The sequence below is a fragment of the Venturia canescens genome, chromosome 4 (assembly GCF_019457755.1).
Source record: "Venturia canescens isolate UGA chromosome 4, ASM1945775v1, whole genome shotgun sequence".
Taxonomy (NCBI): domain Eukaryota; kingdom Metazoa; phylum Arthropoda; class Insecta; order Hymenoptera; family Ichneumonidae; genus Venturia; species Venturia canescens.
The window spans coordinates 15,047,468-15,070,653 of record NC_057424.1 but is presented as its reverse complement, the minus strand read 5'-3'; the positions used below and the strand labels follow the sequence as shown (position 1 = coordinate 15,070,653).

The following is a 23,186-nucleotide window of genomic DNA, read 5'->3' as shown; positions in this document are numbered from 1 at the left end:
GTGCGTGTAGCGATGAACGTCGGCTGTTTCCGAGCGAGGCGCTACGAAACTTTCCGACCTCGACCGAGGATGTACGATTGGTACGATCACGAAAACCCTATTTAATCTGCGTCGTGGCTACCGGCTTCTTCAGTACGTTCACGTTCGGAACTGCTCGACGTAGATTTTTGTATCTGTTGAACCTCACTGCGATCCGCTGGCTCGTTGACGGAATATAACATACACTCTTAAATATTTATCCATATTTATATACCTATATACACGTTCCTGCTGTCCATACTCCTCTTCACCCCCCACCCCATTCACAACGATCAGTTGAACGTTATAAGAACTGTGTTGAGCTTAGAGTGGTCGCAAGTTCAAATTCAACCAGGACGAAAACGTGTCTGGGCTCTTTCCGAATTTTAGCCCGCTTTTCGTCCTATGAATTCGTGAAGAAAAATCTCGTCGTAAATAAAAGGGAACTCATCAATTTTGTTTGTTTTTCTGTTTAAATAAATTTCGTTCTATTTTATAAACTTGTGAATCAAGCTCAATATTAATACGTGGTGTATATAAAATTCAACGAAAGTACAACTCCCAGTGGGAGCGATAAGAGACTGAGGAAAGCCCGAAATCGTGAGTACAGCCAACGTTTCTTTTCACTAGTACCTTATCCATCAAATTCTCTTTCGATTTATTTCAAACCGAGTTATTTAGTACATATGGAGGTATTCGTTATGAAAAAGTTATGAAGATTCGTAGTTTCCAAATAATTTGAGGTTAACTAATCGGTTCATTGATTATATATGGACCATCGAATAATATCTGTAAAATATGCTAGGACAGTCTTTATTGAACCTATTCAAACAATATTTTAATCGGTCATGAAGTTTCGAACGAGATATTGTCATTGCAATTCGAGATCGTGTCAACAACTTTTACTAAACTCAATTATCGTCCACATTGACAGTTTCAATTTGATAAGGGGACGTGTTTGTAAATTATTTTACCTGCGTGGACGGCATATTTGATATTGTTCAATGTGCGTGTTATTCAAACCGAGACGATTCGAATCGAAACGAGATACCGTTACACTTAAGTCATTATACAATTGAGAAAGGTGAAAAAAAATTAACGCTGGAATCACACAACGTCGGTGAATCTAAACTTTTGACAACACTGACAATTTATTAATATTATCATTATCATCGTCATCGTTGTTGTTATTATTATTACTATCAAGAAACGCTTCAACCATACTCTCGAATTAAGGTATTCACAATATTTTCTTAACTGATGAGAGTCGCTCGAACCTCAAAATGTCATTTACGAGTGGCTTTTCGACATAGTGTCGATTACGAGTAGAAATCTATGGAAGATTTTTACGATGGAAAGTATTTTTCAAAGTACACCGCAAAAATGTTGTTTAATAAAAGTCTAAACTATTCCCATTTATTTTTCAATTTCACACCAATAGTGGCGATTAATGATTTTTTGAACGTTCTCAAATGTTTCCAAATAGACCGGCAAAGCCGTAACTTTCGTGCGAGAAAAGTTGAAGAAACGAGCGTCGGGTAGTACGGAATTTGAGGTTATGATTTTTTAGGCAGTATGGGATTTATCTCGACTGCCCAAAAATTTGATGGAGTCATCAAATATCACGGAAAAAATATTTTGTAATGTCTCTGTTCTCGCTTAATTATATTCGTGTGCATGATCTCTATCTGTAATGGACAATTTTGGAGACGAAAAAATATTTCGAAACCACGCGAGAGGGAAGGTGACGTGACTAGAGTCACGTCGCGACCCTTCTACGAATAATCTACAGATTATTCTTATTCCTGCATAACAATAGACTTTCTCTTTTCAAAATAAACGCAATTTTTTCAAGTGTTGAAAACTTGAAATGAAAACCGAGAGGCTAACGTAAAATATAAATTTGCATAGATAAAAGCGGGAAACGTAAACGCGAAGGAACGAACCAAGACGCCGCGTACACACGCAACCGAAACACTGTTACTTTTAGAGCGGTTATGCTCAACCGTCAGTTTAGTCCTTTGTCAAGCCTGCGTATTTTAGTTGGGAGCGCTGGGACGATGGATTACTTTACTAATAGTCATCTATTCGGGACGATTAAATTGGTCGATAAAAACCAGAATCTCATTTTTTATTCGTGCATTAAACGTTCGTTGGTTAGCTCGATGAAAAAATCGACAGCAGCAGTGGCGATATTGTGAAAAAGTTGCAACAGAATTTTAGTGATTTTAGAATTAAATCCGATCGGATCTCGAGTCGATTGTGTGATCATAGTTCGAGCCTGCTTCAGTCTGGAAGCAAATACGATCTTCCACGCGGTAAACGCGCAGACGAACAAGAAAACATTAATCGGACATCGAACTCGTTCGCCTAAAAATATAACCTTCCTGAATGATTTATCGTTTTTGCTTTTGCTCACCGAAACTTTTGTTGGCGGATTGCTCGAAGCTCGAATTTGGCGAGGCCACTAGTTGCTTCGATTCATTAAGGGACGAAGAAAAACTTTCCGCCCGAAAATCAGACCCGGTGTTGCATCGAATTGGAGGATCCACTCAGAAGTAAACTTTGAAGAAAAAACTGTCACTAGCGTGTCTGCAAATTTTGTGTTTTACAATAAATTGCTTCGACGATAGAAAATTTATGAGTTTGGCAATTTGGCTTTGATCTACAAAAAGCTGCTCCACTATGGCCTCGAATATTGAGTCTCTTCCACTGTTTTGCATATTCGACATCGCTCAGTATAATCTGAGTAAATATTAAACAACACCACTTGTATTCCAAACGGACGTACGTGGTCCTTGAAAAAAATGGCTTACGCAATTGTTTGCGCTGACGAAAAACTCGTTTTCCTCATAATTCTTATGGGCAGATAATGCCATGTTGTTTAAATTATATTTTTTCATTTCAATCAAACGAAAAACAAGAAGGAATTCGCAATTCGTTGCCGAATTCGCTCGCCTCTTTTATGCAATCATCGAACGCTCGATTCGACTTCATAGAGTGAAAGGAGTGCGGGAAATATTGAGGATTCAACGTCAGTTCGACTTCTCAACTGCGCATAGAGATTCGCATTGAATTGGCACGGGACATGAGATCATGTAACGAGAGTAAGTCTCTCTCGAACGCGCGAAGAAGGACCGGAAGACTGAGAGAAAGTGTTACATACCCAACGATTCGTAAACAATGTATATAAATTTCCGTATCGAGTTACGAACGAGGGAACTCAAGTTGAAGGAAAGTTTGATGATGATCGAAGGAATTTCCCGATCCGAACGAATGTGAAGCAACATTCACGACATGTTTCGGTTCGAAGCAGAAAATTGAGAGCAATAATTGTCGAATGAGAATTGGTCTTTAAAAAGATGACTTTTCGTCGCTATTTTTTGTCCACGTCGTTCCACCTCGGCCAACTGGAAGCTTTCCTTCGAAAATAACTTTTCTTTGAAAAGTTTTCTTCCTTTTCTTTGGCTCGTTAATTCCCCTTCCTGCTGACTCGACAATCGAAGCTCGTGCTTTCGAGCCTCTCGGGAAACTCTCACTTTTCCCACAAAATATCTTAGCTCGGATCTGCATAAAAATTTTAAGGGAGTTCCGCGTCCCATTATATACAGAAATGCGTGCACGTGTCGACCTCGCCGGCATGCTTTTCTCGTGGGAGTATTACGAGATGAAAACCGGTCTTTGAACTGTTGCGGAAGGACGAGAATGAGCAAACAGATGTAACTCCCGAGTCGACGCGACGCGAGGAGCCCTGCGCTGGCTGCGCGCTCGCATCGAAAGTGGGACCGTGCGGGGCAGTCGTTCGACACGGATATACGGAGCCTCGTATTTTTTTTCTCCTGTGCTTCAGCAATATTACGACGGGAAAAGCGCCGGAAAATACTTTTACCGGAATTCTGTACCGGCGGGAAAAAGGGGCACGAGTTTGAGTACGTTCGATTTTAATTATTCTTAAAAATATTAGATTCGAAATTTTCTTCCACCGAGACGTGCAGCATTCACGGAAAATCGAGTCTTCAAATTGAGATTCGAAGGTTGAACGTCGTACGAGCGCTACGTGCTCTGGAAACAGAATAATAATAATAATAATAATAATAATACGAAAACGATAGGCCGCGAACGGCTCGTGGTCGTGAAGAATATCGAGAACTTGACTTTGACGAGTCTTTGATAAGCGGAGATCAAAGATCTGGGAGAAAAGTAATGTGCGAGTGTAGCGAGAAATTAGCCGAGTTTCGAATCGGCGATTCCCATCGAACTTCGTGATCGCTGAACCGTGAGTTATCTGGCTCGTACGTTGTGGATAAAAATACTGAAACATTTATAATAAGTATATACATATCGGTTACATGCACGCTTTGATACTCGTAATCTCAGCCTCCTCTCTTGCGAGCACGCACTGTCAAAGTCAAGGACACGCGAGACATTGTGCAACAATTGATGGCTAAGAAGCCAAACGATTATCAACGAGATTTAATGGGTTTTCCATTTATTTTTCGCCAGATTTGGAGAAAATATTATTTTTTTAATCCACGAAATTTTTCCACTATTTCGAAAGCAACGCTTTTTACGCAGAGTTATTACTTTCTCGTTTGTTGTAACGAACTAGTTAATCGGAGGATTTGATTTTTTCGTTAAATACGCGCTACATAAATGGCGAACGCTGTTGAGAGATCTTTATTTTCCGGGCTTCTCGGATAATTCTGAAAGTCTAAGCAAGCTCGAACGAAGCAAGGTCGTCAAGGTCAGTGAATAAGCGTGTGCGCTTTTCGCGCCAAACGCTGACGCGGGACGCGTCATACGCTACAGCGGGTTGGACGCTTCCCTCTCATTTTTTCCTCAAAAAGGAGCACAATCTCTCGTCTTCGGACACGTACGAAATTCTGAAAATCAGTCAGTTCCGTCAACGCATTTATTATTTATTCATTCTTTATGATCGATCGTTGAAGGAGAGAAAATTTCATTCGAATGATTATTAGAAATTTTAGTAATTGCCAAATTTTCCTTCCATCGTTGATGAGCTAATCGAAAAGCTGCCTCTGAAAAATGTCACAATACTCGAAACATCGCGCTTTGTTATACTCGCTCCTGCATTAAAATAAGGCTCTGCAAAATGTAACAATCCGCAAAACATGCTTTACGTGTTTTGTCACGCCATTTTTAATATTCATGCTTGCTCTTTATTGAAATAAGACGCCGAAACTAATTACTTTTTGATCCTGGAGTGGTCGAGCCGAAGCTGTGGCCCATTATAACGTTAATCGCATATAAACCGAAACTTGAATACAAAACTAAATAAAAATGAAAACCGAACATAAATCTCTCGATAAAAATAAAACGATGACAGCCATCAGTAGCAACTAAACATAAAAATATTAACAAAATGAAAATGAAAATAAAAGTAATATCTCTTCCCGTTATTATGGTGACGCGGCAACCAATTCAATGGTAATCCTTTCATAAAAATCTCCAAGTGCGAGTTATTTTTGAAGCTGCTATAGAGGTACTTTGATTGTTGTCGATGTTGTGCTCGGAGTTTGTTCATGCGCGTATTTCAGATCGTAGAAAAAAGGAGGAAACGATTGTAACACATTCGATCGCGATCGTGTCAGATAAATTTATTTAGCGAGATAAGAGTGGAGAGATGGAGTAAGTGAAGTCCTGAGTAATATTTTTATTTGAAAAAAGAAGTGTTAAAACAATTAAAGACAAGCGCGTGCGGTGACACTTGTAAAAGAGAGAGAGAGAGAGAATAAGAAGGGGAAGAAAAACAGAGACGAATCGAGATATTCGAGATCGAAAATTGTGCGGGGGGAGAGGCTTCGGCCACGTATGTATTGCGTATCGACCACATCATTCGTCCGACCAGGCATGATGCAATAAAAAATAAAACTCGTCATATCAGGATGCATATATGCTTAGTCAGATAGTCGATGTACGCGTGTCCCGGAAACGAGGTCCAAGCTGATCTGATTTGTTACGTTGATTTATTTTTTATTTGGTCAGTTCGTTTCAACAAATCTGGAGTTTACAAATAATAGCTTGGAATATACAAATTTATGTATGACAGCTTGGAACAACAGGTGACGCAATATAAATGCTTGCACTTTGATAAAAAAATATTTTTTGATGATCCTGATTCGTCGTTACTTTGATATTTGGCTCGAATGGTCTCGTGATCGAACAGCGAAGATGAATAATCTCGAAATTCGTGAGGAAAACGACAGTGCCATTCTAAACGAATGGTAATGAAATGTTAATTTGTAAACGAAATGCCTGGAGGCAACGAACTTTTAAAAACAGGTGGAACTCCGTAAAACTTTTTGAGCTAAAAAAAGAGAGCGTGTTTATAGGCAACGAACTGTCTAGAAAAAAATAGGACGAGATATGAAAGGAAGAAAAAACACGGAGTTTTCGGTGTTGAGTTCCCCTCGCGTGAAACATAAAAGTTTGGCTAGTAGGGAAAAACGGCCGGCGAGTAACGCCGGGCTTTTCGACGGACCTCCGGGATTCGCCGGATTCGGGTGGCGCGAGTCGCGTGATCGTCAGCGATTGGCCGGATTGTACTCAGCTGAGATCTCTCGTGTTGTGCATCGCCCGAGCCACGCTTCTCTGCTTCTCTTCTTTGCTCTTCGGCTCTCTCCCTCCGCTCACGACGCTCACTCCGCTTAGAACTGTCTGTATACGTGTTCCTGGCGCATTGTTCCGAGACACGTACCGGTATCTTCATGCCCGCATTCTACACACACAGTACGCTTCAATATAACAACTTTACTTTTGATTATCTTGTTTCATATTTGCTCTGCCTTTATTTTCATCTAATTTTCTTCTTTTCTCGTATGCCACGCTTTTATACACTTTCGAGTCTGTCAATCGTTCAGAGTCTGTAATAAACGTTATGCAATGACTCTGTTCGCGGGAAACGAATCGTTTTTTTCTTCCTACGACACTGGCTTCTTCACGTTCGTTCGAGCCCTTCGACTTAACCACACTTAATTAAGGTATTACTGGATGGATGGCCCAGCCGATAAATTGTACCGGAATTTCCGTACTTCGTGATGCAATAAAAATCTGAAAATATTCAGCAACATTTGGAAAGTTATGAACTACAATTATCAATAATAATATTGCTCAAAAGTTATTAATAAATTGTTTAATAAAATAATTTTTTAACAATTTTACAGTAAACCCGTGTTTTTTTTACGAATCGAATGTACGCATTTTTCTGAATGCTCATGATTTTTTTCAGAATTTTCGTGGATTTTTGAAATTCCCTTTTTTAAATTTTTCAAGTGGCTCTATTTGTGCATTTTTGATCCAGTAACCTTGAGACTTTTTAAAACTGATGGTAAATATGTCTTCTAAAACATATCCAAAATTCAAATTTTTTAAAATTTTTTTCAAAATTTTTTCAAGAAATTTCAAAAATCCACGAAAATTCTGAAAAAATTCATGAGCATTCGGAAAAATACACACATTTGATTGGTAAAAAAAAACAGGTCACCGCAAAATTATTGAATAATTGATTATCTAAACAATTTGTTATTAACTTTTGGGCAATATTATTATTGATAATTGTTGTTCATAGCTTTCCAAATGTTGTTGAATTTTTTCAGATTTTTATTGCATCACGAAGTACGGAAATTTCAATGAGACATAATTTTTGGTCGAGCTATCCATCCAGTTATACCTTAACATCGAATGGTTGAATTCACTGCGATGAAATAACGAGGTGATACAAATCGGTGGCTTGACAGACGATAAGTGATAATCTGAGGTACTGAAAATAGCAATTACGCGTTATGATCGTTGATTAAAAATTGATATTTCGCTGACAATAATAACAATGGGTATTGCATGAAATTCGGTTTGGAATGAAAACTCCCATTGTCATCGGAACGCGGTGTGTAGCTTCGACCACCTATCGCAAAGTATCTCATTAATTAGTCGACATTTGCAATCATGATTCGTAAGCGTCAACATGCCTGCGAGCATGTTCGATATTTGCAATGGTAAACGCATTCGGGAAGAAACGTCGTAATTGTGCAAAGTGTACAACAAATCATTCGCACAATTGAGCAGCGCGCTCTTCCGGTTTATTCAAACTCGTTTAATCGTCTTTCCGGAGTAATATAAAATGCAATATCGAAGAGCCTTTTCCCATCGGACTCTGCAATCGGTGCTTTTACTATTTTTCGTATGAACTTGAAAATTGTCAACTTGAATATTAGTCACGCGATTTGACGTCGATCGTATCACGGTCGACGAGTTTTTCATGTCGAGGCGCGACTTTAAGGAGGGTGGATCCCGAAATCAAAATAATGAGAATTTGATGAAATTTCGTGACAACATTCTTTGGCATCAAGTATACAAATACAATTTTTTTCAAATTTTTTGACCACAGCTTTTCGAACAATTGAGCGTTAAATCCAAGTTCTTATGCACGAGATGTAAACTCTAGGCTTATACACGTGAACTTTAGTGTTCAATTACTCGAGAGCTATTTGGTAGAAAAATAAAAAAAATGTCTATTGTCTTATATATTTTGAAAGAATACATTTACTAAATTTTATGAAATTCTTATCAATTTGAAATTCTTGATATTTTAACAGGCTTTAGCATGGCAATATTGTATCGTCGCGATCCACCCTCCTTAATTACTGTTATTAGATGCTGGCTGGTGCGAGAGCGCCACGAACATCTTTCGTGTCATACACGCCTGACGTGTCGCTCATTGCTGAAAAAATCGAAAAAAAATCGTTCGAAACTCAAAGCGATCGATTGTTTGTGTGGATACTTGAAACTTCATTTTTCCGCATGCACGGCTCGAAATTCGGGAGAAATGAAAAAAAATGAAGATTTGAAGTGAGTAAAGTCATTTCTGCCACAATAAATTCCGGTCGTCGAATGACTTCCTATCAAATTCTAATCGACACACTTTCCCCGGCTTGCTACAACTGGGAACGGGTTTTCTTTTGATTTTTAAGCAACTTTTACCGAATCTTTCCGCATCGCTTGCGTTACGAGGTTATAAGCTGTTGCGGAATAACACGAATGCGGAAGAAGCTGAGTCGAGTGCCGAAGCACGTCACAACGACTCTCGGAGAGACGAGGCAGAATTTGCCGGTCAGCGACGCACGGTTCGCGGTGTTTTTATCAGTGCCAAGGCTACTCGCGTGCCAGGGTTAATCGTACGAGAGAGAATGGCACAAAGAGGGGTGGATAACGGAGGAGAAAGAGCGTGGAACAGTTGGCACGCGTACCGCGTGGATATAAGCGCGTCAAAGATTGTCTACAATCTGCAGATACGAGGCGTGATGCTTCAGACGAATGCGGGTCAGCTGTGAATCGTCGTATCCACAAACTTTCCTGTATTCATGTACGCATCGAGCGCCCGAAAATAAACGAGCCGTCAAATCGTCCGACTTACAATTTTAAGCACTCTCCAAATTTTCAAACGATTTCAGTCCTTTTTTTCCTTCGACTCGTCGTCAAAGTCGAAGGCCATCTCGAGCGTCGCTTAACGTCGTACTCAGCGATTCTCCTAGTCATGAAACTTGATCGAAGAACTCGTGAGGAGGACGTTTGGGATCGTGACTGTGCGTACTTGAAATTAGGCTGAAAACCGAATTATCGTTGAATCTACGAAAATACGGTGGCCAGAACGGGGCTCTGATTTATAGCAGTCTCGAAATTGCTGATTCCCTCGAATATTGATCGCGACTATGTTCAAAATAGAAAGAGCCTTTGTATATTCGTGAATCGCCGAGACAGCAATGCAATTGGACTTTTTTCATGTTGGAAATTGAGGAATGTTCCGGAGGTAAATTTAGTCGAGAACTCGATAGAACGAGAATAAAATGAATGCGAAAGTTTTTCGTCGCCACCGACGTCTGCGCGAACTCGCATCAGACTTCATTAAATCTTTTCAGTCTGCGTACAAACAATGACAGAAGAGTGATAAAAACGAATGAGGGATCGGGGAAGAGGGGAAACGAGAAAGATCGGCGAATAGGGAGAAAAACGAAGGGATTAAGGGAAAGGGAAAAACGGAGAGGACCAGTTGACAAAGTGCGATCGAGAGCGCGCGCGGCAACGAGCGCGCGCGTCTGGGGGATGAAAACGGCGTCCCGGCGCGAGCCTGCGCCCCGCGATCCTCGAGAAAGACTCCGAGGATTCGGCCGACAGTCGATAGGCCGCCTGGACATGGCTGGCTGTGCAAAATCCGCTTTTCGCAAAGCCGTTCTTACTAATTAACGAGAGTTTTTGTAACAGTTGTTAATTCGTGGTGCTAGAGAATCGATTACAATATAGAAGCCTCTCGAAAGTTGAATTTTCGATAAACATTCACCGAGTTTTTCCACGGCGCTTTGGATTAGGAGTGCGACACAAGAAAGAAACGAGGAATAGAATCGCAAGCAGAATGAATCCTGGCATACCGCTCGCTCTTTTCGACGAGCTTGACCTGTCGTCAAGGCGTAATTGCGGGCGTCGCAGCTCCGCGAAAATTCCGGAAGATTCGACGAATGACGAGGCAACCGAGTCCACTTCGTCAACGACGAGTCTCTCGAACGTTTCCGCTCTTTCTGATCTGCCGTATGTCCGTTAATTATTCAAAGATATCCAATCGCACTCGCTGCTTCGTTTCGACACTCTATGAGCTTCGCATCGCCGTCAATCCGTCGTTGCTTCGCCTCTTTCCTTTTCGTCCGAGTCTCTCGTTCTTCAACTCAGCTGTTACTTTTCGAGAGGATTCTCATCTCGCGAATGCTCTGCTCCTGTTTCCCCTTTATCGTCGGAGTCGATTTTCAAAATTTCACTTTTTTCATCGTTCACCTCCATCATCCTCCATTGTTGGCCTGCGAATCCGCTCTCCTCCGTGCTCCCCCTTTCAACAATATCCTTCCTCCGAGGGGTGACGATCCGAGGAATATTTTTCCCAGCAAATATCGAAACGGTTGGATAAACGCGTGGAAATACCTCGGGTGCGTTCACAGGGTGCGGTAACGACTGCAGTTTTTCCGCAGAAACGACGTGGTCGTTACGAATGTAACGACAAAACTAAAAAAAAAAAAAAAAAAAAAAAACGTCGAGCCAAGATGGAAGTTCGTTGGTCGAACGAGTGCTAAATTTTCAAAACTCTTTTAGGCCGAGTTTAACGTACCGATTAAATGTATTGTTAGTGAATTTGCATTACAGCATATCTTATTAGCATGTAAAAATATTGAACACGATAGTTTTGCAAAAGCATCAACTGATAAATGCAGATTTCCACGATGACACCTTTTCACTGGTATTTTTCAAAGAATTATCTGCCTTTTTTTATCGATTTTATTGCCACAAGTCTCATTTTGTTTGTCAACTCGTTCTCTACGAATCCACCGTGTAGTTGTTTTTTTAACTCGATCGTTTCACTGTTGCAGCTAATTGTTCGTTTTCACTGGTATTTTTCAAAGAATTATCTGCCTTTTTTCATCGATTCTATTGCCACAAGTCTCATTTTGTTTGTCAACTCGTTCTCTACGAATCCACCGTGTAGTTGTTTTTTTAACTCGATCATTTCACTGCTGCAGCTAATTGTTCGTTAAGTGAAAAAACTTTTTCGTTGATGATTTCTGAAGGAATGAATTTGAAGAAAAATCCACGTGGTGAGTTCGCAGAGGATCAGTTGAGAAATAAAATGAGACTTGGTGTAATAAAATCGGTTAAAAAACCCGGATGATTCTTTGAAAAATACCTGTGAATATGTGTAATCGTAGAAATTTGCATTTATCAGCAAAACTATCATTTTCAATATTTTTTCACGTTAATAAAATATGTTTGAACGCATATCTGCTAACGATAGGTTTAATCGGTTCGTTGAACTTGGTCTGAAAGCGATTTGAAAATTTAGCATTCATTTGACTAGCATGCACTGAGTTACCTTAAATTTAAGCAAATGTGAAGCAAATAAGAATTTCTGAAATTCAAGAATCGAGCATTATCCGCGCGGGCACTCGAATCAATCGAATATTTTTCCTATTTTCAAAGCCCGTCAGGAAAAATAGACACAAAAAAAACTTTTTACCTTCGCTTTTTTTTGCATCTCGTGCGTCAATTGTCGCATCGCATGATGAATCTTATTGCATATATTTCGAGCGAATAAACTGGTGATTTGTTGTACCACGATACTTCACATTGTAAAATAACACGTGAACTAAAAACGTGAAACATTGAACGCACGTCATATGGAAATGCGGACGTTTAAGCAATGAGCAGTTCTCGTTATCAGCGACGTTTTCTATCTCCACGCGTTCATACTTTTATTTCCCCCCCAACGTTATGCTTCGTAATGAGCGAATGTGAATAATTATCTTTATTATAAATACGTTGGAAAACAATATTCGATAAAAGAAATTTCAAATACGTGTTCTTAGAAAACGCTGCGCATGGTTGTATATTTTTCAAAATTTCTTATTCATGCTTTCACAAGGAGGAACATCAGCTTTGCGTTGAAGTCATGTAAATACGAATTTGATTGTTTTTATCCAAGTTGTCTATGTTATGTAAAACCTCTCGCTTTGTTTGCATGCGATTAACCCCCAAAAATACGCAATTTTTGGGTGAAATTTATGTGACTTATGGTTATGGTACTTTTTTTTCTAACCCGTCACCATTTTTTATTTGTTTTTGAGTATGGAAAGATGGGGTCTGCGTAGGTGTTAAATATTAGAAATTTGGAAATGCTTTAATAGAAAATGGATTAAAGATTGGAGAGGCTGAAGAAAATATGTCCAAAATTTGCTGATCGATGCAGTAATCGAGAAAGAAACTGATTCGGTCGCTTCGCCGACATAAATTTAATTAGCCAAAATTAGAAGGCTTCCGACGACCAAGTGGCAACATTTTTGGTTGCAACGTATCTAAAGCTCGATCTAAAAGTCCCCGAACGTTTGCAACATTGCGCGCGGATCGCATGTTCCATTGGTGGCAAGCTGCAACATCGCATTTCGTCGCTTAATTACCTTTTCGACGTTTCATTTGCCAAGATTTGTTAAGTTACGTATCGGAGTTGATCGTAGAATTCGAAGGTTATATTTGACCCCGTGGGACAAGTTCTCGAGGATTTTGCCATCAACTGGTTTGAATAGTGATATACCGAACGATCGTTGTGAAAGATGCGCACATTTATTAGCACGAGTGTCCTTCATTGGAAGTGAATTCGAAGTAAATTATCGACGACTATGGGGCTCCCGTTAATTCGAAAATTTCACAAAAATCCCATTTCGATAAGTGACAGCGGTTAAAAATTCTGGAAGAATACCTGCCGGAGATTTACACGGTGAATTTCATATCTTTTCCACGAATTGTGTCAATCGCTTTTATTTCTCCATTGTCCAAGAACGCACCATTGTTCCTGCGATTATGAAGAGAAAAAAAGGAAAAATCCACTTTTTCCAGCCATTATGAGAGCGTAACAAAGATCGGATTGTTCCGCCGAGACGGGGAAAAGCATGGGAACGAATATTACATAAATGCAAATAAAAAACTGTTGCGATAAAGAAACGAGGATATTTATTTCGTGAAAAAATATGCGTGTCGTGAAAAAAGGGGGAAAATCCTTGCGAATGTTGGGAACGATTCAGTGGGCTCACCGTAATTGCCTTTTAAGTTATTTTGTGCCAGTTTATGCACGTGAAATTGATACTTGTTCGAAAAACAATATTAAAAGCAACACTTGAACGTCTTCAAACACCTTAATTTGTCAACTTTTTTTCTGTTTGTGGAACGATGTATTCTTGTGAGTTTCGCAGAAAGTACACGTCGTTCGGCACTGTTCGTAAAAGTGACGAGCCCCGGGCTTGTTTGCATTCGCACAACAATTGCGTTGTCGTGACTGTAACGAGTTACACAATCCTGAGATCAAAGTAATCAAGAATGAAGAGGGGCATAGAGAGAAAGGGAGCGGATGAATAGACATTTTAGGAAAAATGAGTAAACGCCGCGTCGAGATATTTCAGCGAAACTTTGTGACCCGCCTGCTCTGCATTCCATTGCTTTCGTAAAAATTCACTTTTCACGCGAACACTTTTCGTTAACGTCATATTTGGCATGAAAAAATCAAGCACTGTATCAATCAAGTTTGCACGATGAAGCAATCACTGTACAAACGAATTTTGGGAGACTCATTACCAATGAAATTCTATCTCCGTTGTATTACAAAATCAGGCGAGCAGTGCGTCATGCTCTGAAGAAAAAAAATCACGAAAAAGTAGTCGATGGATGTAACGTCATTTTATCGTTACGTAATGACAAAGAATAAATGAAAAGCTTTTTTTAGGTTAGGAGGAAATGGCTAGTTTTTGTTTCGTACTCGTTCAATCGTCAGTTTTCTTCTTTATTTTACTTTCCATCGTCATCGTCGTTAGACCGATGGCTCGAGTGTATTTCTTTCTTGGCAAACATTGTTCTTTGATTCATATTTTGTTCCAGTCCCAGGTTCCGATTTCATAAGAAAATGAAGATGATTGATATCGTTGTTTTGAGTAATGATCGTTTCGAACTTTGTACTCGTCATTTTTAACACGTTGCTTGCTCAACGCTTGCCCTCGAACGAAAACCTCCAGTTACGAAATACCGCATATCCTTCCCTACCTCAATGCCACTTCGTGCTTTTTTCCCATGAAAAATGATCGAAAAATAATTTGCCATTTTTTTAACATTTGCAGAAAAGAAGCCAACATGGCTCCGAACGTGACGAGTGTGCCAACCGGTGTGCTGTACGAAAACGAGACTCTCGAAGGGCCTGAGAGCCTTCAATCCAGTGAAAGCACAAAGACAAAAACAGAATATCGGAGACGTCTCGTTTGGGTCAATATCGTAATCTTTACATTCCTTCATATAGCAGCCGTTTATGGGGCCTATCTGACATTTACGTCCGCAAAGTTATACACGACGCTTCTGGGTGAGTTGGCATTGAAGAAAACCGTGAAAAAAAGCATTTGCGAATCGAAGAAAGAACATTTTTTTATTTCTCTTGAGATCTTTTGTTTTTGGAAGAAAGTTCATTCGAGTCGTGACGGCACGTGACTCGATTGAGTTTCATTATTTGTTCAATTATTTCGAAAGTTTGAAACTGCGTTTTCATCTGTTACTTTGAAAGTATTTATCTCAACTCCAAAAGTCAGAATAAACTCGATCAAACGCTTCAGACGAATCAGCGAGATAAAAAGTTGCAAGAACAATGTAGCGGAGACCGAAATGACGACGACGAGCTAATTAATATGGGTGACGTGGGGATGCACTTGCGCTCAATGGGCACCGACGACTTGTTGATTACGAAAAGTTCGGCTGTGTGCCAATAAAGCTCCTCGTGTGGTCGATTAAATGTCTCAAGCCACATTTATATTCTCCTATTTGCAATGATCAGTATTAAAAAAGGCTGAATTAGCATATTCATGACATGGACTTTCATTTGAAAAGTTCACTCAAAGAATGTGCAACGCTAGGAAGAAGAAATTTTGTTGGTCATCCATGTCGCGACCTTCGGCATCGTCGAATTTGACCCACTCTCGAAGTGAATTATATTTCGAACCCTCCATCGACGTCCGGTGTGTAATTAAAGGACAGTGTAATTGATTTGTTGTTTTTTTTTCCTATTTTCAGCTTTCGTCCTGTATCAGTGCACTGGTTTGGGAATCACTGCGGGTGCCCACAGATTATGGGCTCACCGTGCGTACAAAGCAACTTGGCAACTTCGACTTATACTCATGCTGTTCAACACTATGGCATTCCAGGTGAGCTTCTGACAGAAATAAACAATTATGAACAAAATTCTTGAGTACTTCAATGATTTTTTTATGCCACAGTGGAAAAATTCGTCGTAATAAAATGTTTAAGTACAAAATTTACTTTATCTTTGAATATCGTCGCGAAACAATTAGAATAATCGATAAATATTAATTTTAACAATTGTTTTTTTCTTCTCCCCAGAACAGCGTTATCGAATGGGCCAGAGATCACAGAGTTCATCACAAATACAGCGAGACCGATGCCGATCCACACAACGCAAAACGCGGCTTCTTCTTCGCCCATGTCGGTTGGCTGCTCTGCAAAAAGCATCCGGACGTCAGCTCCAAGGGCAAGGGTATCGATTTGAGTGATCTCGAGCAAGACCCCATTCTCCGTTTCCAAGAAACGTGAGTATCTCTTAACAAAAGATTTCGAATGGAAATGACGCGATGCATCAATTTTATCGTGCTAAGTTGAAAATAATTTTTTATTCTTACTCCACAGACATTACGCCTACTTCATGCCTTTTATGTGCTTTATTTTACCTACTGTCATACCCGTTTATATGTGGAACGAATCGTGGTCGAACGCCTTCTTCGTTTCAACCGTTTTCCGTTACGTTTTCACTCTTAACATGACATGGCTCGTGAATTCTGCAGCTCATCTTTTCGGCAACAAACCTTACGACAGGTAATCCACGCTTTTTTTTATCATTACCAATCCAAAAGAAAAAATCCAACAATAGTTTGCTGTTTTATTTGAATTTTGTCGAAGCTTTTTTCATTCAGGAACAACAAGAAAAATCACGCTGCCTCTGAAATTTCTTGATGAAAAAATGAAGGATTTCGGTGTAAAATCTAATGAAGATTTGTGAAATTTTCAGGTTTATAAATCCAGCTCAAAATAAAATGGTCTCGATGATGGCTCTGGGCGAAGGATGGCACAATTATCACCACGTCTTTCCATGGGACTACAAAACCGCTGAGCTGGGAAATTACAGGTTCAACATAACGACCGCATTCATTGACTTTTTCGCGAAGATCGGCTGGGCGTACGATCTCAAAAGGGTATCGACGGACATAATAAAAAAGCGTGTAGAGAGAACCGGCGACGGAACTCATGAACTTTGGGGCTGGGGCGATAAAGACCAAAGTCCGGAAGAGCGAAATGGTGCGATATTGATTTACCCGAAAGAGGAGAAGGAGCAGTAAAGGACACTGATGCATTCACAGTCGACGCCGGGAATAAATCATGAATTTTTTTCAATCGTTTTTTCGCCCCATTCCAAGTATCGAAAACAAAGCTAAATGAATGGAAAAAATAGATCGAACTATTGTAAAAAAAAAAAAAAAAAAAAAACAGAAAAGGGAGACGCATAAACAATCTAAAATCGCCTGCGAAAACGTCAAGTTGATTAACAACGAACGTGACACGCTCATCGAACGTAACGAAATAAAAGAAAATTCGGAAGAACATGGAAAAACGTTGAAATTCGTATCGTGCCTAATTTTCTTTTATGTCGTAATGAAAAAATTGAATACTTTAAAAATAATAATTTGGCGAAAAACTTGACATGCAGGTCGATGTACTCAAACCTCTTAAACTTCATCGTCTCAATCGTATATTTATTATTTACTTTATCTCCCCTTCCCATTCATCTGTCACTTTTCCTTCATCTTTCATTTTTTCTCTCTTCTCCTTCTGCTTTTCACTCTGATTCGAGTGTATTTATTTCACTGCTATTATTTGTCGAGGATCGATCTAACTTCACGATATTCTGCATGAAATTATCACGAATCATTGATATCTATTATGTAATTTTTTATTTTTTCTCCAATTAATGAGGAGCGCGTAATTCGCTTAGTTCCTAAAAGTACACGAATATTTGGAAAAGCCACGAATGCGTTATTTCTTGCGAATAAATGCTGTCCATCACATTTTATTTTTCTCCCAATCACGTCTCACTGAAACAGCCTTTTCTTATTTTCATTTCTCTCCTAACGCTCGCCCATTGGAGTACTTGCAAGAAGATTTGAAAAGGTGTTAACAATTAGAGAGAAACAAGGTCAAAATGTGCGGAAATTTTTCCATTTTTTCAAATCTGTCTTAAGAAGATCGACGTGATTCCGATGCTGTCCGAAAATCCAAAAATTGAGGCTCGAAATTTGTAAACGCCATAGAACAACGATATGCCATCGATCTGTCACCAGAATCATTTGTCAATCCTGCAATAATTTCGGTGATGGACGTCAGGTATATTTCCGAATTCCAACCGCGTAGATTTGAGTTTCGACCCCCTGCTCATGCATGAACGATTGCTGCAAGTGTCGAAAGTGAAACTCTTCGAGACCGTTTGACCGATTACAAGAAGAGGGTCCTATCAGCGGATCTTTTTTTAATCGGTCAAACCTTATCGAAGAATTTTAATTTCATGCTACGAATGAAAACAGCTAAAATGAGCTTTCAATGGGTCTTTATGAGGGGGGTGAGTTTCATTAACGCCTCTGGCTAAATCACGGTAAATCCCACGAGAACGATCGTTAATTTGAAAGACGCACAAAATAAAGGGATTGACATGAAAATATATATTTTTTTTCTCCACCGTTATTCTACTTTACTCTTTTAAGACTCGTCGAGGAATTGACTGTTCGATTGTAATGAGATGAATTTTCGAGGATGTCTCCGTCGTGATGGCGATATTCGTAAAGTTTTTTAAGAAATTTGTATTTTTATCTGCATTGGACCCTTCTATTCTTCATTCTTCAGGCCCACACCCGATGGCGCCTCTGATTTTTCGTTAGCTCCATCGTTATGCAGGACTAAATAATCGGTTAAGTATAATTATTAACGAAAATCGTGTGATTACCTCAAAAAATCGAAGCCGCAGTTATTTGTGGGAAAAAAAAAAAAAAAAAAACAATCGAGCGCTTTAGCACGATGGGAACGAATGACGCATGAGCGATCAAATTTACTAAATTAACAGCAAAACAAACGACTACAACAACAATAAAAACAATAATAAATCTACGCGTACACGAACGCAATCGGAAAGTTCACAGCGTTGCTGAACGTCGTGCTGGTCGCGAAACGCTCGAGGCTTTATCGAGATGATAAAAAATATTACCTAACGAAACAGAACGCGCTGCGTCTTCGGATTAGTTGATTATACGCTAATTATTATGATACACAATCTATTGTACCGTGTATTATACAATGAACGCAAATATTAATAGTGATTTAAATAAAATATTCAATAAATATATATAAATATATATATTTTGAAGTAAACGAGTAAACTCATGTGTCGTGTTGTGATGTTTTATTTACGACAAATCGACTGCATATGGTGAATTCTTTTTGATTTTTTCTTGTTTTGTTTTTTAACTTGTCAACTTTTTTATGGTTTTCAAAGGAATTCAACACTGATTGAGAGGACGCTATACTCATTTTTTAGAAGCCTTGCATTTATTTTCATTTTTTTCGAAATTTCGGCTCAGTCAAATTTCTTTTATGAAAAATACGTCACTAAAACCGTAATTTTGGTTATTTCAAAGTTTCGCTAATCCACGTCAATTTTAATTATCAAAACGGTGATTTTTTTCATTATATAAATTCTATAGAATTTGTCATGAATTTATGAAACCTAACCCTCGTGAGCTCCATTTTTCTTTTTTCTCCCTGAACATTACGCGTACTGTAAAATTTTTGTGAATTCATTCGAAACAAAAATTTGAATATTTTAGGTTAAGTAAAATGAGATTCTTTTTCGTTTTAGCATGATTGTATGTTCAAAGATTTGAAGAAATGATTGGAAATGCCCAAAAATGATTTCTATTCGAAAGTGCTCGATAAACATGAAAATGAATGAAAGAAAAAGTTGAAAGTGGAATAGAAACGAACCGAAGCCTTGAACTATTATGCACGTTGCGTTGTTTCAAATAAATTTTCAAGAGTCCGAGGGCTAGAGTTGAATAATTTAAATAAGTCAGAGAGGAATGAATAAATTGCTTTTCCTCAGCGAATAAAGGAGAAAAAGGAGACGAAAAATGTATAATTAAACGTTTATTCTAATTGTGAAGCGAACGCGATACAATATATAATGAGCAATGCGATGACTTGCTTTTCTCAACGTATGGAATAAGTTAAGAAAAAACAACAGGAAAGAATAAAAATAAAAGATGAATTGTTCTCTAATGAAGATAAGAAAGTTTTACGTTGACGGCTTCCTTTTCGGCGATTTTTTTAACATCTTCAAGGGCTTCGTCCACCGTGACACTTTTAGTCGTTGCAACCCGGTACAGCGCGTCTCTGATCGCGTCGTTCGATGCTGTTTTGAGCAATGATATGGAACCCAAGTTCGAGAAAATGTTTAGAACAAAAGCCATACATCCGGAATCGTAACTACCGTATTCGCCGGTTTTATAGTCCCACGTGATCAGATAATGATAATTCGGCCAGTGCGATTTCGTTATGAAGAAAACACTGTTGTCATCGGCAGGATATCTGCAAGTAAACGAATGAGACGAGCATGAAAATTCTGATCTCGGGGCAATCGACCGTTGGTATTGAACGGTAAATAACGCCATCTGGATTTTGAATGTCATTGGCCGCGTTATTTGCGAAAAATCGCTCGAAAACATTGAGCTACGTAACAATACTGGGGGGGGGGGGGGGGGGGGGGGCGCGCACTCCCATTGGTTCGTATCAGATCACGTGCGCTCCGACAAAACGGCCTGGCGGGACGAACTCATTCTCCGCTTTACGATCTGCGCATGTCCGCGCCCGCGCATTTGTCATCGTACAGCCTGAACGAAAAATTATTTTTCCGGCTCATTTTTTTGATCGATTTTACCAAGAGAAACAGGTGAGCCTTGCGAGACTGTCTTTCTCGGAGCGGGGAGTGCGCGTTTGAGTTTTATAAGAGTTCAGTGCTTCGAATACGATGGTCTGTTTCAGGACAAAACCGACAACTGCAATCATTGGAAATATTTTTGCAAATTTGACCTCTAAATTTTATTTAAGAGTATTTTATATCTCCTTTCTTTACAATTGTCTCATCAAGACATGTGGAAACCCTCTTCATCGATCTTGACAGTACCGTGGCTCTTGGGCATTCGGAAAAAGAGTGTTATCAGTAAAGAAATCGTATCCATAATTGGTATTAACTTGTCTCCTGGCTTCAAGCCCCATATGAGCACTCCGCTGTTGATGAGCCAGGCGAGATTCGCGGTGACAGCAAGACGGAAGAAACCAAGAGCGAACACCGTGTTCAGAAGTGATTCGTCCCAGTATTCAGCAGGCGCGTTTATCGGCAGTAAAAGACCCACGACGATGAAGAGAGGCCAGTAGAACCTGTCGATTGTTTTTTCCCGCGTTTTCATTATGCTTAGAGACAATCAATGTTTTCCTGAGTTGCCATCACCTTCAGAAAAGCTCAACCGAGTTTATTCCGATCGATCGAATCATTATTTAAACTTGGGCATTTCATTTTTCGTACCTTCTTTGAAACCAAACCCAGCCGTCCAATTCGACGTCTCGCATATCGATCGATTGAACTATTTCTTCATGATCGGGATGCAAATTCATAAGATTGCTGAACACATGGCTGTAGACGAATCCTTTATCGTGATTGTAGGGATCTTTCGCAGTTCGGTAATAAGTGTGATGAATTCTGTGAGCTAAAACCCAGTCGTAGATCGGCCCCTGGATTGTTTTTACAGTGAAAAAAAAAAAACTACAGAATCAGTGAACAAGTGGTTACTTTAGTGTTTACCAGTCTTGTGGCTTCGCTTACCACGCCGGTGAGAGTTTGCGCCAGCATGAGAAGCAGTCGCACGTGTCCCTGAGCTTCGTAACTCCGATGAGCCCACAAACGATGGGCGCCGAGAGTCATGCCCATGTTCGAGAGAAAAATGATAAAAAATGCTAAACAAAAAATGCCATGTCCATTGAATTCTCAATGAATTTGATTGAGCGCAGTTCGAACTTTATTCATCGGAGCTGTTGTACACCATCACAGAAATGTCACATAAATTTTTCGATCGAATAAAAGATTGTTTCTTACAATAATCCGATTTATCGGAGCTTCGAACGAAATAAGTTTTTCACTCTTGTGTATACTCACTGAAGAAAACGGTCAGCCATTTGGCTTGTGTCAGAAGAATAAAGGCGCCGTAAAGTGCAAGAACGTTGAGATGGATGTACCACAGCACGGTCATCCACTTGAACTCTCGTTTCTTCTCTCCCGCTGTTTCCGACATCTCGGAGGATGTTGGATTATGCGATATACAAATAACGACGCGCTCCAATCGTAGAAAAACTCAATCTACGATCTGAAAGTAAAACAACGTGCAAATGTGAATCGAGTGAAAAAAGCCACGAACGAATGTGGAGTCGTAAGTTTTTTCACTATTTTCGAAAAACCAAATTTACACTACTCGCGGCCGCGGATGAAAAAATAAATTTTTACTTCTCTTTGTGGAAAATGAGGCGGCCTGATCGACGGTCTAGCACAGACTGCGAAGCTTCAAAGTTCCTTGTAAATACTTGGCTCGACCCCGGTGTGACCCTGCTCTCGAATTCATTATCCCGAAATGAAATTCACCATCGTCATTTCCTCTACTACCATCGATTGAGATCGCCGTTCATTTCATTCGGAATCGCACACTACGAGTCGTTGTCCGCTCTTTCAAAGTCAACTCTTTCCCCGCGTACTCGTTATTGAGGTATTCAATGTCACGTTGGAAATGCAAGTACAAGAAAAATACAACTCTTTGATTCGAGAAGTTTTTCAGGGAGTGCTTTTATCACGGGGGATGCAATTGTAGCTGACATTCGTTGCTCAACGCTTCAACGGTCAGCCAAAATGTGCTAATCACGTGATTTTGTGCCTGGAGGGACGAAGGTCGATTTCTTATAAACGAATAACAATAAGTCTGTCAATAGCATATTGTTATCGTTCGATTAATCATGCATACGAGTGATTTTCAGTTTTCAGAGATAATGAAACTTTCATAAGAGGGGATCGTCGATTCATGGCCACAGTCAAGAATAGTTTGCGCTCGTTTATTAACGTCGCTCGGACGAAATTAAATTAAACGAACGTCGTGAAAAATCCTGCTTGTCTCCGGCTTTTCACAGTTTTTTTTGTGTCAACGAAAATCGAATTTCTCGTGAACCATCAATCAAATTTAAATGGAATTTCATTCGCTGCTTAAATTTCATTAATTATATTGATTTTAAGCAATGAAATTAACGACTTTTTCATAGGAACCATTATCATATTTATTCATGCTTAAACCTTTGAGTTATACATGTCTGCCTCAATTTGGTCCACTGACGATTAGACTCACATTGGCTGCAATAGTTCGAAGTGATTTTTCCAATCATACACATCA

General features: G+C 39.5%; 2 protein-coding genes and 1 long non-coding RNA gene across 4 annotated transcripts; 2 read left to right on the top strand and 1 right to left on the bottom strand.

The window, feature by feature from the left end:
• Positions 1-127: 127 nt before the first annotated feature.
• LOC122409912 (acyl-CoA Delta-9 desaturase-like) lies at positions 128-19,089 on the top strand. 2 transcript variants are annotated; one of them, XM_043417818.1, is made up of 6 exons: positions 128-618; positions 14,727-14,962; positions 15,664-15,794; positions 15,991-16,196; positions 16,294-16,479; positions 16,673-19,089. In XM_043417818.1, the coding sequence occupies exons 2-6, from the start codon at positions 14,740-14,742 to the stop codon at positions 16,998-17,000; spliced, it is 1,074 nt and encodes a 357-aa protein (XP_043273753.1). In that variant the 5' UTR covers positions 128-618; positions 14,727-14,739; the 3' UTR covers positions 17,001-19,089. The 2 variants fall into 2 exon arrangements, with proteins under 2 accessions (XP_043273753.1, XP_043273752.1); XM_043417817.1 differs by lacking the exon at positions 128-618 and adding an exon at positions 10,312-10,614.
• A 749-nt stretch (positions 19,090-19,838) lies between these two features.
• On the bottom strand, positions 19,839-22,049 carry LOC122409914 (acyl-CoA Delta-9 desaturase). The gene is made up of 5 exons (XM_043417821.1): positions 21,914-22,049; positions 21,584-21,714; positions 21,287-21,492; positions 20,956-21,141; positions 19,839-20,292 (listed from the first exon to the last, which is right to left on the bottom strand). The coding sequence occupies exons 1-5, from the start codon at positions 22,047-22,049 to the stop codon at positions 19,980-19,982; spliced, it is 972 nt and encodes a 323-aa protein (XP_043273756.1). The 3' UTR covers positions 19,839-19,979.
• On the top strand, positions 22,048-22,813 carry LOC122409920 (uncharacterized). Its single transcript, XR_006260801.1, has 3 exons — positions 22,048-22,184; positions 22,279-22,514; positions 22,584-22,813. It is a non-coding gene; the product is annotated as an uncharacterized lncRNA (long non-coding RNA).
• Positions 22,814-23,186: the final 373 nt, after the last annotated feature.